General features: G+C 34.1%; 1 protein-coding gene and 4 non-coding genes across 5 annotated transcripts in view; 4 read left to right on the forward strand and 1 right to left on the reverse strand.

Moving 5' to 3' along the window:
- The window catches only part of LOC140438398 (uncharacterized), a 30,393-nt gene extending 24,774 nt beyond the window's left edge, over window positions 1-5,619 (forward strand). Inside the window, exon 5 of the mRNA XM_072528079.1 lies at window positions 5,368-5,619. Coding sequence (XP_072384180.1) covers window positions 5,368-5,557 — 190 coding nt within the window. The 3' untranslated portion in view covers window positions 5,558-5,619. The remainder of the gene's footprint in view (window positions 1-5,367) is intronic.
- A 7,494-nt stretch (window positions 5,620-13,113) lies between these two features.
- On the forward strand, window positions 13,114-13,187 carry TRNAN-GUU (transfer RNA asparagine (anticodon GUU)). The gene has a single exon. It is a non-coding gene; the product is annotated as a tRNA-Asn (tRNA).
- Window positions 13,188-14,471: 1,284 nt separating this feature from the next.
- Window positions 14,472-14,545, reverse strand: TRNAN-GUU (transfer RNA asparagine (anticodon GUU)). Its single transcript has one exon. It is a non-coding gene; the product is annotated as a tRNA-Asn (tRNA).
- A 609-nt stretch (window positions 14,546-15,154) lies between these two features.
- TRNAN-GUU (transfer RNA asparagine (anticodon GUU)) lies at window positions 15,155-15,228 on the forward strand. The gene has a single exon. It is a non-coding gene; the product is annotated as a tRNA-Asn (tRNA).
- A 472-nt stretch (window positions 15,229-15,700) lies between these two features.
- Window positions 15,701-15,774, forward strand: TRNAN-GUU (transfer RNA asparagine (anticodon GUU)). Its single transcript has one exon. It is a non-coding gene; the product is annotated as a tRNA-Asn (tRNA).
- Window positions 15,775-17,170: the final 1,396 nt, after the last annotated feature.

Below are 17,170 nucleotides of genomic sequence, written 5' to 3' on the forward strand. Positions count from 1 at the left end.
ACACTGTTAGTAGAAGAAAGACCAGAATACAAAATCATAGAACAACATGAAGTCCTGATTCAAGGAGAGCCACCAACAAATAATATCGAAGAATTTAAAAAAGCTGTATCATTATTGAAAAATGGACGTGCTCCGGGTCCAGAGGGGATATATGTAGAGTTAATAAAAAATGGAACCAACAAACTATTCGAGATATTATCAGAAGTTTTCAATAGATACTTGTACGGAGAACCAGTGCCACAAAGTTGGAAAGAAGGATGGATTACATCTATTCATAAAAAAGGAAATAAGGAAGCTTGCAATAACTATCGGGGTATAACTGTTACGAGCACGCTTAGTAGATTATATGGGAGAATTATAAAAGAACGCATATGCGAAGAATGCCGTCTTTTTGAATCAGAAGAACAAAACGGATTCAGAGCAGGACGATCCACAATAGATGGTATTTTCTACTTATCCCAAATACTTAAGAAGATCTCGAGAAGTGTATTTACTTTTAGTAGATTTAACAAAAGCATATGACACCGTGACTGTTGCTAAATTGTGGGAAGTATTGGAAAAAACCAGTATCAGCGTTCCACTAATCGACGCTATTAAAGATCTATATAACAACACAATATCAAAAGTTAAAATAGGAAATAAGGTTTCTGATGGTTTTCAGGTAACAAAAGGACTGAAGCAAGGTTGTTGTTTATCTCCCATACTATTCAATATATATATATATATATATATATATATATATATATATATATATATATATCATCATCATCATGTGCAGCTTTATCAACCGTTTCCAATTACGGTGCAGCCTCCCTTATTTCAATGTTATTCTATGTTCTTATTATTATTCGACGATGTCTTAGTTATTCGTTGTTCTAATAATTTGCGCTCATTTGCGCCCATATTTTTCTATCTTGTGCTATTCGAGACCACGTTGTTCCTGTTAATTTTCTTGTATCATAATCCCATCTGAGATTCGGGCGCCTCTTTGGTCTCTTACCATTCCTGGGGTACCACATAGTTGTTCTAGTGGTCCATCTGTTATCTGTTCTTCTTGCCATATGTCCTGCCCATTGCCATTTCAGGGATTTTATTCTTTGGATTACATCAGTCACCTGGGTTTGCCTCCGTATCCATTCAATTCTTTTACGATCCCTCTTTGTTATCCCTAGCATACATCTTTCCATTGCTCTTTGAGTTACTTGAAGTTTCGACGTTATTTCTCTCTTTAATATCCAAGTTTCACATCCATATGTCAAGACGGGTAATATGCATTGATCAAATACTCTCTTCTTGAGGTATAGTGGCATTTTGGACTTGAAGACTATGGAATTTCGTCCGAATGCTGACCACGCTTGTTTTATTCGTCTGTTAATTTCTGGAAGTAGTGATCCCGATTTATGTATGAGCTGTCCCAGGTATATGTAGATATAAAAACCTACAATGAACGACTTGTACAAAATACAATCGAGAACCGTAAAAGCTATAGTAAAACCAAGAGTAAGTTGGCAATCGGTAGAAAGCAAATAATAGCATTGGGAAACAACAACGGAAGGATCACAAATAGGGATGAAATAATAGAACATGTAACCTAATTCTACGAGGGTCTATATAAAGCTCCGGATGCACAAGAAATAGGCGAAGAAGAAATTGCGGTTCAAGAAGATGTACCAGATGTTCTCGTGGATGAGGTAGAGGCAGCTCTTAAGAGCATGAAGAACGGCAAGGCAGCCGGTAATGACGGTGTTACAGCCGAACTTCTAAAGATTGCTGGGAAAACAACTTGGAAAATCCTAGCAAAAATATACACAGACTGCCTAAAATCGAGACATATTCCAAAAAAGTGGAATTCAGCCAACATAATCCTCATTCACAAGAAAGGTAGCAAGGAAGACATTAGAAATTATAGACCGATCAGCTTGCTGCCTGTGATATACAAGGTATTCACCAAAATCATTAACAACAGAATACAGAACACACTTGACGCTGCCCAACCTCGAGAGCAAGCAGGCTTTAGAAGTGGCTTCAGCACAATGGATCATATTCAAACATTAAGAGAAGTAATGAGCAGAACAAAAGAATATGATCTACCACTGGCGCTAGCATTCATAGACTTCGAGAAGGCATTTGACTCCGTATACCCAAGAGCAGTCATAGAAGCTCTTGTCGACCAAGGAGTAGATAGACCATATGTCGAAACGCTAGCAAATATATACAAAGAGGCCACAGCTAGAGTAAGCATATATGAAAATACCCCAGAATTTCCCACTCAGAAAGGAGTCCGACAAGGAGACACCATATCCCCTAAGCTCTTCAGTGCAACCTTAGAAAATATCTTCCGGAAATTAGACTGGAACAACCAAGGTCTATGTATAGATGGAGAATACCTAAACCATCTTAGATTCGCTGATGACATCATTCTAATTGCTAGAAGTCCTGAAGAATTACAACTACAAATTAATGAACTTAATACAGCCAGCAATGAGGTAGGCCTAAAAATGAACCTAGCAAAGACTAAAATAATGTGCAATGATCTGATCGCCAACGTGGAAATAAAAATTAATGAAACATATATATATATATATATATATATATATATATATATATATATATATATATATATATATATCAACGAAGCACTCAGGCACTGGAAAAAGAAGTGTAAAGGGATGGGGCTGTCTATTGGGGATGAAACGTTATACACGTTGCACTATGCAGATGACCAGGCAGTTATTGCCCAAGACAAGGAAGACCTGAAGTATATGGTTAGAAAACTAATGGAAGAGTACAAAAACGCAATATCTTTGCATAGGAGGAGAAAATACTGCAGATGACTTCGACTTACAAGACGGGAAAATTAAGAAATGCGATCAATGTATATATGTGGGGGTAAAACTAACAAAGACAGGAAGAACTGATGAAGCCGTAAAAGACAGAATAATCAAAGGGAAACGAATTATAGGTGCATTGAATTCAGTACTATGGCAGGAAAATATAAGACCAGAAACGAAAAAAATAATATATAATACCATATTGAAACCAGTAATCGTCTATGGCTCAGAAGTATGGCAGTTATCACAAAAACTTAAAGGTAACCTATTGGCAGTTGAAAGTCTAGACTAGAACATATGAGAAATGAGGACATAAGGAATCAAATGAATGTAAAAAGATCAATTATTAAAATCAACAACTGGAAAGAATGGTATATTAATTCCAAAAAGGGACTGTATTATAAAACTATCCAAACAGAGATCCCATCTAAAAGCTGGTTTAGTGACTATCAAGGCAACAAGGTATTTATATCATATATATGTAGACTTAGGTTTGGCCACTCCTTAGTTTCACAACATAAACATAAAATAGGACTGTCAGACACAAACTGTTGTGAATGTGGAGAATTAGGATCCGCAGAACATATGATATTAGATTGTAAATTAAAAAAAAAAAAGAAATAGATTATTTTATAGATCAAATTTATATTACACAATATATAAGAAAACCTTTTAATCTACAAGCTTTGATTGCTACTAAAGATAAAAGTATCTATGAGATCCTAATTAAACACATTATTAATATAAAACTAAAATTGTGAAATTTTATTGTGAAAATTAAAATACTTATGAAAAGAAAAAAATAAGGTACATAAAAAAAATAAAGAAAAAAAGAAAAAAAAAGAATAAATAAAAAAAATGAAAGAAGAAATAAAAATAAAAAAAAAATAAAAAAAAAAGAATAAATAAAAAAAAAGAAATAATAAAAAAAAACACACACGAAGAGGGCTTAAACCTCCGAGGTGTTGAACCGGGTTTATGTCCTAGCGCTGTGTAATATATATATATATATATATATATATATATATATATATATATATATATATATATCTAATTTAATAGTTATTAGTAGTATTAGTATTTAGTATAGCATAAAAACAAACAAAAACGCTCACCAAAATATATATGTAAGTACCTGTATAATATATGTGTGAATTACTATTGTAAATCATTATTATCAAATAGGTTATAAATATAATGAGTATAAGAGATAAAATTACAAGAGTAATTTTAGTTCGGCTAATGGATTAAGTCCACAGTCAAAAGAAATCAACAGCACACACACAAGATCAATTATAGAAGACATCCAAAAACCACAATTAACATGGTACCGACATGTTAGACCTATGGGGGAAGAAAGACTACCAAAAAAATATTAGAATGGATACCACCAGAGAAAAGAAAACGAGGACGACCACCAACAACATGGATGAAATAAATTTCAAAAGCAATGTCAGCAAGAAATCTATCTGAAGAAGACTGGCCGAATAGACAGGCTTGGCGAACGGGAATCCAAAGGCGGGTCACGCTATGAACGCTATTATATATATATATATATATATATATATATATATATATATATATATATATATACCTAACTTTGATGAAATTTAAATATAATAGAAATTTCTTAAAAATATATTGCAAAACTGTCTATTTTATTCTTGTGACCTCTTTAAGATATCATCCAATTGTAAAATAAAAATCTAATCCTTGAACCTAAAAAAAAGAACTACTCTTAATTCGCAGCGCTATATTCGATTTACAAATATATAATAGCAGAGTTTTGATGGCAAAAGATTGCAACGGTCTTTATAAGTAAATTTTAAAAACGGTTGGAGCGACACAGCATCCACGGAATGATGAAAATTCTTGACAGGAATAATATTGTCCAAAGTAAAACAGTCCTTGTGAAAAGTCTCATGCTTAATGCGAATAACTCGTTTACGATAATCACCAACACACTAAAAATTACTCGGGACCAATCTTCTACCGGCCAAGAAAATCTAGATTTGGTCAACGTGAGTCTTGTTTGCAGTTGTTTTGCGGGTAACATTAGCTTTTCCTTTGTCTATAAGAAAATACACTTTTTTCAAACTATGAGTACACTTTTAAATTGTTACCTGTAATTTAATCTTATAAAACTTTAATCCGGATTTATGTATATACTTGCGACAGCATTTCCTTGACAAATTCAATTCAGTTGATTCAACAACTCCAGGTAGATAGCCTTTAGCAAAAGTAATAGACACCCACATGGGTTCTGAAGGATTGACAATAGTGGTGACACTAAAAAATTCAAATGGGAAAATAATAAAATGACCAATACATAAATTAAAAAGGCTTGAGGAAGAAAACCATGCAAGTACAAAAAATATCATATCAATATCAATGTTTTTAACCTTATTGCGGCTCTTGAATGCAGAATTACATAAAATATATACACTCTATCCCTGATTATTTACTGAAACACTAAAATATGTATTTGTAGACATATAAACACTTCATTTTTTACAAGCACTACTTAATTTTTTAGGATAACCGAAGACATGCAATTTGCAACAAATAGTGGATTCCAAAAATTACTTGTATTAACTGGAGTTACTAAAATAGAGGACGTTCATGAGTGGAAACATGAAGAAAAGTATAAACCAAAGTATTACGTTGATAGTATTGGAGCTTTAAATCTAATTCTTGGAAAACTTCAAATAAAGGAAATGTGTTAGATATCTTTTTTATGTATTCATTTTTTATAATAATAATAAACAAATAAAATCGTTATCCTACCTAAAGGTGTATTATTAGTTTTATTATTTAACATAAGAATCAATGCAATTATTTATTACCATTTGATTCACGAGATGGTTACATTAAAACATATACAGAGTGGGCAAAAAATTCGCGCTGTTATCTGGAAATATTCAATACTTTTTATGAAAATGATGAAACAGATATATTTATATTCTAAAGGAGAAACAGTTTAAAGATACCGATATAATTTCATTTGTCAACATCTTCCTTTTCGTCCCTTAATTTTAAATAGGACATTCCACGTGTCGCACATCATTAGTTGGGTAGTTCGGTAAAATATTTAATATTCTATAATGTTTCTTACTTTATTAACTTAATTTTAACGAAAGAGTATTAATTTATTAGAACCAGTAGCAAATCTTGTACGTGGGCGAAGTCACATCAACGAGATCAGTTAAGAAGCTAGCTTGATGTCTACACCTCTTAAACCTTATATTTTTCTTTAGAGTATCAGCTGCAGTATTTAATATCTATATTCTCTATTTAATTAATATAATTTAATTAATTTAATAATAATTTAATTTAATTATTTCATAATAATTTAATTTAATTAATTTAATTAATTATTATCTATTTAATATATATCTCTCTTGTCGTTTACCCATTACTGAGGATCGTGATTTCTTCCAATATTCCTAACAATTTTTCTCCGTTGGTCTCTATCTTCAGCTGCTCTGAGAGAAAATTTTAGAAAACAATCTGGTACACTCTGAGAAGAACCGATATATTTCTGTATTTTTTGTCTTGTTATCTTTGTTTTACAATTTAAGAAAATGTTATATTTATTCACAATAAATTGCTTCTAACGGCCTCAACATTATGAAGCTTTTTAGCTGGATCTAAACAGTAGTAAGATTATTCCTGCATATTTTTTTAATATCCATCATTCTGTTAGAAATTATAGATATCTAAAACCGGTTCTAACAGAATATAATGTTAGATTATTGTAGACTATTCTCATGTTAGAGCTCCTAATTTCATATTCTTAATTTGTTTAACGTCCTTTTTTAAGAAGGGTAAGTTGTATATAATTTTGGGATTTTCCATTTCTCATACATGCAGTGACGATCTTAATGACGTTGAACTAAGCGGGATGACAACAGCACTGTTTGTGGACAAGTGGAAGTGTCAAGGAAAAGTCTACCAAATTGGGTAGAATGAGACATAATTGATGTTTTCTTTACATACTTGATATATATGTTCCTATACCAACAAATGTCAAATCCGACTGTGCTTGAACAACCTTTCGGTTAACAGTCAATTGATTAGTGGTTAAAAATTTATTAAATCGAGGATCTTGTTTCCCCCTATCCAAGACCTTCTCATTTTAAGGGCACATTACACGTTAATTTAATAATTTGTAATTGTAAATGTATAGTACTTTCATGTACAGAAGCATGTTCCGTTTTTTATTGCAACTTATGTAACTTATTCCAACAACTGAAGATGGGTTTCTAGGCCTAAAAGCTTTTCGGTTAGGTAATTAAAATTTTGTAAGCCTTTAATATATCATCATTCAACCTCAAAAGTCCATTGCTAAACATAGGCCTTTTCCTCGTATTTCCTGCCCACCCCGTCTATCTTCCGCCACTCTCATCCAGTTTTTATTTTGTCTTCTTGAATCGTCAGCCCCTCGTGTAGATGGTCGACGACGCTTCTTTTGTCTTCCCTTGGTCTCCATCCGTCTTTCTAGCTATGTCTTCTGCCCATATCCATTTTAGTCTGGCTGTTGTTTCGATGATTTCAGTCAGCTTGATTCTTCTTCTGACCCTTGTCTTTTTTATTTTGTCTCGCATTGTTAATCCTAACATGGATCCTAACGTGTGATTCTCAGTTTGGCAACCGAGGCTTTTGTAAAAAGTGTTTCTGCTCCATATGTCAACTCTGGGAGAATGCATTGATCAAATACTTTTCTATTCAGGCATATGAGCAGCTCACTTTTAAAAGAGTCTCTTAGTATACCATATGTTGCCCACCCAAGACCGATTCTTTTCTTCAGTTCATGGGTCTGATTATCCCTACCAAACATAATTTCATGTCCCAGATATTTATATTTATCTACGAGTTCTACTTCTTGCCCAACAATACTGATGTTCTGATTGGGTACCAAATTTGTCATTATTTTTGTTTTCGAGAAGTTTTAACCTACATTTTCTGTAGCCACAACGAGTTTCTGTACCATCTTTCTTACCATTCCTAGATCTTCAGCTATTATGACTATAATATCATCGTCGAAACGTAAGTTAATGTATACCTCTTACAAAAAGTTCCCACTTCTAAAGTAGAAGTGTATTTTAAGCCACACTTATAACATTATGTTACTAGTTAACCATACATACATTGAAACATGGAAAATATTTGCGCCTCGATTGCTTTTTTTTACCAATAGTTGGTAATAAAACAGTTTGCTTAATTCTGTGTTATTAGGATATATTTTAATTAGTATATTACATAACTAGAGTTAAGAAGCTTATTACATGCGTGTAAAATAGTTGCGCGTGAGCCGCGTAGCGGCGAGCGCAGTAATTTTACAAACATGTAATAAGCTTACAACTCAAGTTGTGTACTATACTTTTTCTACGATTATTTTCATTTATAAAAATAAAAAGTAACAATAACAAGTAACTTTTATTTATTTAACAAAATTCGGGAACAATTTAAATTAAACATTTTTTTTTTTTTTTTATTAACATTTAAGATTTTTACAATCTGTTTTGCAGTGAAAACAATAAGTAAAATTTTTTGTCTTTACATGACAGAGAGATGTAAGGTCCAGTGACCAAATCATCACGACACAAATTGGCTTTTTACCGGTAGGATGCGCACATACACTGATACGCGAGCACTAAAAGCGGCACTGATCACAATGGCTGGGTGCTGTTGAAGGCGTAACTCCCACTGCTGTAGGCTCTGTCAGGATAGGTGAGGTAGGTCCAAGGGGTCATGTCGCTTCAATCTCTTCGCTTGTTGGTTGTTGTGAAGATTGTGTGCCAGGGTATTAGGATGCACCCGCAACCTGTTTTGATATTGTTCAGAAGTTTTTTTGCACTCTTCAGAGACTGTTAGTACCTGAAGATCTCTATGTATTGCATCATTCTGGATATACCAAGGTGCATTAGCGATTGTTCTCAGAGTTTTGGATTGGAATCTTTGTATTATCATAATATTAGATTTGCTAGCTGAACCCCAGAGCTGTGAGCCATATGTCCAAATGGGTTTTATTATTGTATTGTATATCAGCAGCTTGTTGTCAATCGATAGGTGAGAGTTTTTTCCCAACATCCAGTAAAGTTTTCTGTATAAAATTCCCAATTGAAGCCTTTTCGTCCATATATGTTTGGTCCAAGTTAGACGTTTGTGAAGGTGAATACCTAAGTATTTTACGTCATGCTTTTGGGGCAAAGGATGTCCATTGAGGTTAACTTGTGGACATGTACCTCTTCTTAGAGTGAATGTAATTTGTGTAGATTTTGAGGGGTTTACTCTAATTCTCCAGAGTTTAAGCCATTCATTTTTTTTGTTCAGATGTAGTTGCAGTCTCTCTGATGCTACTGTTGGGTTGCTATGAGAGGACAAGAAAGCAGTATCATCTGCGAATGTTGCAAGCGTTAGATTATTGCTTATTGGCAAGTCAGCCGTATATATCAGGTACAGAATCGGTCCGAGCACACTACCCTGAGGTACACCAGATAGGATGGGGTAAAGTTTTGTATAGGCTTCACTATATTTTACCAGATATCTCCTTTCTGTAAGGTATGATTGAAGCAGTTTAAAGTAAGGGTAAGGTAAATTTTTCTTTAATTTGTACAGAAGTCCTGTATGCCACACCTTGTCAAAAGCTTGAGAGGCGTCTAAAAAGGCTGCAGTACAATATTGCTTGTTCTCGAGGCTACTTCTTATTGTTGTGTATAGTCTGTGAACTTGTTCTATTGTACCATGTTGGTTACGAAAACCGAATTGATGGTCAGGTATGAGACACTTTTCGTCCAATATTGGTTTGATTTTTCGTAGTAGAAGTTTTTCGAAGACCTTAGAGATGACTGGGAGTAGACTAATCGGTCGGTATGAGTTGACATCTTTTGGATCTTTACCAGGTTTTTGAATGAGTATAATCTGTGCCACTTTCCATTGCAGAGGGAAGTAATGCAGACTAAGCATAGCATTGAAGATCATAGTGATTATTCTGTAATAGTCATTGGTTAGTTCCTGGAGGATCTTACCCGTTATGAGGTCGAATCCCGGAGCCTTATTGGGTTGTATTTCATTCTTTATTATCTGTTTTACTTCTTTAATATTAAACTTGGTGATTGGTAGACCCATTTGATATGGAGCCTCAAGAAAAGAATTAAATGGTTCTTCTTGTTCTAATGGCACTACTCTGTTAAATGGACTAAATACTGTAGAAAGATGTTCAGCGAATGTTTCAGATTTTTCTGTGTCTGTTCTTGCCCATTTACCTTTGACATTTTTTAGAGGAGGTATGACGTCTTGTGGACCTTTTACCTTTCTCGTCGCCTTCCATACAGAATAATTGGTGTCTTTGGACGGAGTCAAATTTTCTAAGTAAGTTTGGATCCCCCTGTTTTTCTCTTCTTTTAATAGATTTTTAAGTCTTCTGGTAATTCTGTTTAAATTTTGTTTGTCAATAGGAGCGTGTGTGTTTTGCCACTTTTTCCTAAGTTTTCTTTTCTCATCGATCAGGTTTTTTGCACTTTGCGAACAGTTTATGCTTTCCTTCCATGTTGTTTGTTCAGGAGTAGAAATCCAACCTGCCTTTTGTATCGAGGTAGTAAGTTGTTGTACCGCATTTTCAATTTGTAATTCTGTTTTAAGTGGCAAGTTCGTTGGTATTTGTTCTGCTAGTGCGCTTCGAAATATTTTCCAATTTGTTTGATTATTGGTTAGGACTGGAGGCTTATTTCTGAGTATGATTTTGGAGTCTAGGTCAATTAGAATGGGAGAATGATCTGAAGAGAGGTCCCAGCATGATTCTATTGCTAAATAGTTAAGAGAGATACCTTTAATCACACAGAAGTCTAAGAGATCTGGTGTTTTATTTGGATCTGTAGGCCAATAAGTTGGTTCTCCTGTAGATATGTGTTGTAGGTTGTTTCCTGTTATTGACTTCAGCAGTTGTTTACCCCTTGTTGTAATTACCCTAGAGCCCCAGTGATGATGTTTACAGTTAAAGTCTCCTCCTGCTATGAATTTGTGTCCAAGAAAACTGAAATAGGTGCTAAAGTTGTTTTCGTTGATTGGTTGACCAGGAGGACAGTAGACCGCAGATAAGGTAAGGTTGCCTAGCCAATCTTCGATGACAATGCTAGTTGATTGCAGGTACTTTTCACTGAGCTTATTTAACTCATGGTGTTTTATATTAGATTTGATAATAATAGCTGTGCCACCGTGTGCCTTGTCATTTGGATGTTTTGTGTAGTGGACAATGTACTTGGGAATTTTGATATAGTTTTTGTCTGTTAGATGAGCTTCTGATACAAGCATAACATCAATTTTCTTCTCGTCGAGGAAAATTTTTATTTCTTGGATGTGGTTCGTTAGGCCATTTGAGTTCCAGACGGCTATTTTAAGTCTGTGTTGCATTAGTGCATTTTGGAAATCATAGTCATAAGAAGGTTAAGCATAGTGTCCATTCTCTCTACTAGTTTTGTCATCAGGTTTTCAAGGTTGGCAATTTCCGTTGAATGGTTTGAGCCGACATTAGTTTGTTGATTTGTGATTTCATCCGCTTGACTATTTCCTGAAGTTTTTTGAGCGTAAGAAACACCAGGGGTTACTCTTTGACTATTGGTTTCATGGGTGTCTGTTCTGTGGGTCTCTTGATTCTTTCTGAGTTGGGGGAATTTTTCTTTTTGTATTTGTTTGTATACGCTGCAGCCCTTATAGTTGGCCGGATGGTTTCCCATACAAAGTACACATTTTACGTTATTGCTGCGTTCTTTTCGTGGACAGTGTAAAGTAAGATGATTACTTGCACACTTTACGCAATTATTTGGCAAAAATTTTGGCAATTATTTATAACTATACCCTTATCCGAGTTTGACGGTTGTTCAATAATACGTGGTGAATGGTGAGTTGACGTAAACTGTACGGTGTGTTCTTTTTGAACATTGGTATTTTCAATGTATGTAAAGGTCTGTAAATTACTTTCAATTGAATTAATAATTCTATTGGCTGTTGACGTCTTATTATTTATTAACTCATCGACATATCCTTCGGCCGTTGTTGAAGATTTCCATCCGGCATGTCGTTTAAGAGCCATTAAATCACCACTGAAATCTACAAAAATAGTGGCAGAAGTTCGTCTTAAACAGTGACCTGTGTACAATTTGGGATCTGGTAACTTTAAATATTCGGCTATTTGTTTAGGAACACCGAGGATTTTGTTTAATCCTACCACCTATTTCGTACATTTAACTCTTTGATAATTGAGAAAAAATTGATTTATTTGCGGATTGCTAATCTGTAGTCGAATTTCTATATATTGTTTGCAGATTTTATAGAAATTTCCGGAAATCTATATATTTTGGTTTTCGTATCAGGAATTTTCACCAAGATCAATGTCACAAATTTTAAGATTTTTTAACTCTTGTTTCCTACAAGTTCCACATATTCCAATAATTGAAATAACCTTAAAATAAAAGTATTATAAGTAGGCACATTTATGTTAGACTTTTAAATAACATACCTTTATTAACAGGTACTGTACATCAGGAGCTCCATTTAAAAAGTTTTATTTCATCAGGATGTAAAATTTTAGATTTTTTGTTTTTAAAACCTTCTGATTGCCTTTTTAGATAAGCTCGCAATTTCGGGCAATTTTCAATATTAACATTATTTTTCAGTTATAACACTTCTTAGCATATAATATATTGCCCATAATGAGGATGGTTTAATTTTCTTAGCGATTTCTCCAAAATAAGCCAAGAGTACGTTTTCAGAAAATAAATTTACATTATTTGTTGTACGCCGATTCATAAATTGCTGATATACCTTTTTATATCTTCCTCTAGATTTTTCTGGTAAGAGGTTCTCGGTAGTGTTCGCAGCTAACTGCATAATATTGGGTGGTGTGCTACTAAATTTATCTTCACTATTCGATGAACTCATTTTATTTATCTGTATTTAAATTACCACTATATTTACACTGAGAGATTAATAATATTTAATCGTTCAAAATAACGTCTGTTAATTCTTTTCCATGGTAACTCGACCTATTGACAAGGCTTATGTGATACATTTTTATAGAACTGAAGCGTAATTTTTTTTATTACGTGCTAGTCATTACGTGTCAGTATCTGTTTTGATGTATTTACTTATCATCCAAATAGTAGGTAATATACAATTTACTAGTAAGAGAGTAGAAAAAATAGTATAATAGGTATTATCTTTAACACCGGTAACCCATTAAAATAAATGATGACGTCACACTACACACCCTTGCGCTTCAACTGCCTCCGTGGCGCAATTGGCTAGCGCGTTCGGCTGTTAACCGAAAGGTTGGTGGTTCGAGCCCACCCGGGGGCGTAAACTTTTTAAAATAGAAAGTAAATGTATTGAATTACTAAACGCGTATCATAGTTAAAATTCCCTAAAATAGACAAAAGCAAATAACAGAAGGTTGACAGACTTGCCGTATATCTAAAACCATGTTCACTTCTCATGAAAATTAGAGAGAAAAGAGATTGGACGTGACATTATAAAAAGGCATAAAAGAGAATGTACCTAAATTTTAGAAAATAGATATGATCTCCTACTAGGAGAAATGTTAAAAAACGTATAAAGGAAAACAATGAATAAAATGCCAAATTTAATAAATACTGTCGTATGGTAACAAAATAATGCGCTTCGTGGCGCAAGTGGCTAGGACGTTGGCTGTTAGAGATAGTGCAAACACTCCTGACCACGGCGCAGTAGACGAAATTTGGTTTAGTCCCCACTTCCGTGCGAAACGCACTGTACTATGCAACGTGAAAGGTAGAACGTTTCAGTTTGGTTAGTACTAAGCCTCTTATCTATGAGTTAGTATAATTCCACTTAGAATAGAACCTTTCTGCCTTTACGTGAATTTTGACCCCGCCTTCGCACAGCTCCATGGTCAGGAGTGTTTGCACTATCTCTAACCGAAAGGTTGCTGGCTCGAACCCACCCAGGGGCGCTACATCTTTGTTGAAATTAACAACATACTTTCACCAAAGTAAATTAAATACTACGAAAAATGGCGTCTAAAAATGTATTGTTACGATAAATAATGACGTGTCATATGATTAACATATTTATTGCTAATATCTTTTCTGTTCTAGTTATTTCGGCGCTCAGTTGAAAAACCAGTTTCAGATGTCGACCGACTTCTCGTCTATTCTGGGATCCCGTTCTAATGGAGAAGGTCATCGATCCTTCTAGATATCGGCATTTTAAATATAAATGGGACATTTTATTTAAGGAGTTAGTTAATTTTTGAAGATCGCGCCGCGGTTAAAATGTAAAGCCCGTATTATAATTGTATAATTGTTCGTGTAAGATAAATTAGTAATAAAGACTTTAATAAATTAGTAGGTGTTATAAATAGAACCTTTAATAAATAAATAAAAACAATAAATTAGAAGAATAATAAAAACATAACAGTATTTTAGGACCAAAATTTTTTTACTTATATTATAATAATAATGAGAATTCAAGAACACTAAGAAAAAAGGTACGATGCAGGAGACCATGAGAAGCATATAATTTGAAATGGGGAGAATACATATAAGACAGAATCATTGTTTTTTCGAACACATTTCATTTATACGTATCTATATCAAAAATTACCGCCCCCGGGTGGGCTCGAACCACCAACCTTTCGGTTAACAGCCGAACGCGCTAGCCAATTGCGCCACGGAGGCAACTGATGAACAAGGATTAATCGTGTAATTTAAATGGTTGTTTGTAGGTTGGGAATAAATAGCTATTCTTTTCAAAAATCAGTATAAATATAAAACTAAAACTAGAAGCGTTCTAAAAGAGGTGAATTACCAGGCGTGACTAGTACATTAATTAGAAGGGTAAACTTTTTCTACAAAGAAAAAATTTAAAGGCAGTGGCATTAGACTGCAGTCTCAGTAGGTTGGACCAGAGTATTCCATCTAACCAGTGGTTTAAAAATTATTATATCTGGTATTCTGTTTCTGCCTAATGAAGACATATTCATTTTAAGGATATGTTACAGTTTATTTAAATTATCTCTAATTACTAAATTGATCTAACTTTTTAGTAAAGAAGCATGTTCCGATTTTTGTGGGGACTTAAGCAACTTTTTCCAAGAACTGATTATGCGGTTCTATTACGAAGAGCCTTTCCGTTAATTAAAATTTTATAAGCGTCTAAATGAAACCTTTTACAAAAAGTTTACTATGTGTTACAGTGTTAGGTACGTTATAATTTCATATTTATGTAAAATAATAATTACTTAACCATATATAGCAGAAAATATTCAACATTTTGACGCATTAATTGCCTCCGTGGCGCAATTGGCTAGCGCGTTCGGCTGTTAACCGAAAGGTTGGTGGTTCGAGCCCACCCGGGGGCGTAAACTTTTTAAAATAGAAAAGTTAATGTATAGAATTACTAGACGTGTTCCTTCTACATAAAATTAATAAAAATTTTCTACACTTTATTAACAATGTATTTATGTATTTTTACACCCAAAAAATTGTAATTATAATTTTATAAAATATTAATTTGTATCATAACTAAAATTCCCTAAAATGGTCAAAAGCAAATAACAGAAGGTTGAGAGACTTGCCGTACATCAAAAACATGTACACTTCTCATGAAAATCAGAGAGAAAAGAGAATGGAAGTGGCAGTCCAAACAAATGAAAATATTGTCTATTTAAGTAATACCAGGCATAAAAGAGAATGTACCTAAATTTTAGAATAACTTCCAGGATATGATCTCCTACCAGGAGAAATCTTAAAAAACATATAAGGGAAAACCTTGAATAAAATGGAAAATTTAATAGATCCTGTCGTAAGATAACAAAATACTGCGCATCAACTGCCTCCGTGGCGCAATTGGCTAGCGCGTTCGGCTGTTAACCGAAAGGTTGGTGGTTCGAGCCCACCCGGGGGCGATAGCTTTTGTTAAAATAATCAAAATACTGTTTAAGATAAATAAATATGACAAACACTGGTGAATAAAAATAATATATGTTCTATAAAGTATCAAATAATATAAAATATAGTATTAAATATTTTTACTCACATCGATAGCAGTATAAAGTAAACATAAATTAAACATAATAAAATAAGTAGTAAGGACCTTCTAGATCAGAATAATTATGACTAGTGAAATAAAATAACAGTTGGTTTGATAAAATAATTCACGGTAAAAGTTCGAGGTCATTTATCAGCCTCATTTACTCCTACAGCAGGAGTTCCGTGTTGGCACCACTACTCTACACTATATACTACAGCGAGTTCCCCAACCCACGAAACACAAACACCCTCACTTTACTCTATGCAGATGACACTGCTCTTGTAACAAGATAACAAAACACTCTCGAGATGTAGATACTTTATACAGGTTTGCCCAAAATCACCTTGACCAGGTCGATAGATGGTGCGGGAGATAGAAAGTAACACCAAACCCAAATAAAACTCAAATGATTCTCTTCAGACATCCCAATCTCAGCGGATACACCACACACAACCTAGCCAAAATAATAGACCTCAGTCTTTGGGGCGACCGTCTCCAAGTCCGTAATTAAATAGAATACCTCGGTGTGATGTTCAATCTTCTTCTTTAGATGCAAATCCATTAATGGATGTTAGCGATCACATTTTCCATTAATTTTCTATTTCTTGCAATATGTATCAGAGATTGTATGTCGTTAATCCCTGTCCATTGCCTTATGTTTCGGAGCCAGGACATTTTCTTGTGTCCCATTCCTCTCTTGCCTTCAATTTTACCCTCGATTATAAGTTGGAGGAACTGGTATTTTTCATTTCGCATGATGTGACCTAGATACGCCGTTTTCCTTTTCTTGATGGTTTCGAAAAGTTGGCGTTCTTGGTTTATTCTTTTATGTGATGTTCAATGAAACACTAAAATGGAGGGCTGATATGGGCGCAACCCGTAACAGGGTGAGGAGAAGAGTCGGTTTACTGAATGCTATAGGTGGTAAATTCGGACGGACACACTCAAGTACACTTAACATGTACGAATAAGGAGTTCGCCGCAGCGAACTTTGCTGGTTCGATGGAAGATTTTTTCTTACCGCATAAAGCTTCTGATGTTCTGCTTAGCTCCGAGGGGAATCCAGCACCTGAAAGTAATTACTATTTAAATGGGAATAGCCACAATTAAAGGTTAAAGTAAGTTTCTGACGTTTCAATTTCCACGTCAATAAACTTACTTTAACCTTTAATTGTGGCTTATTCCCATTTAAATAGTAATTACTTTAAAAATGCCACAAGAAAATAGCTTCAGAACACTAGCACCTGAAAGGTTGTTTCCTTGACAAGGGA

This window comes from Diabrotica undecimpunctata, chromosome 4, assembly GCF_040954645.1.
Source record: "Diabrotica undecimpunctata isolate CICGRU chromosome 4, icDiaUnde3, whole genome shotgun sequence".
Classification (NCBI taxonomy): domain Eukaryota; kingdom Metazoa; phylum Arthropoda; class Insecta; order Coleoptera; family Chrysomelidae; genus Diabrotica; species Diabrotica undecimpunctata.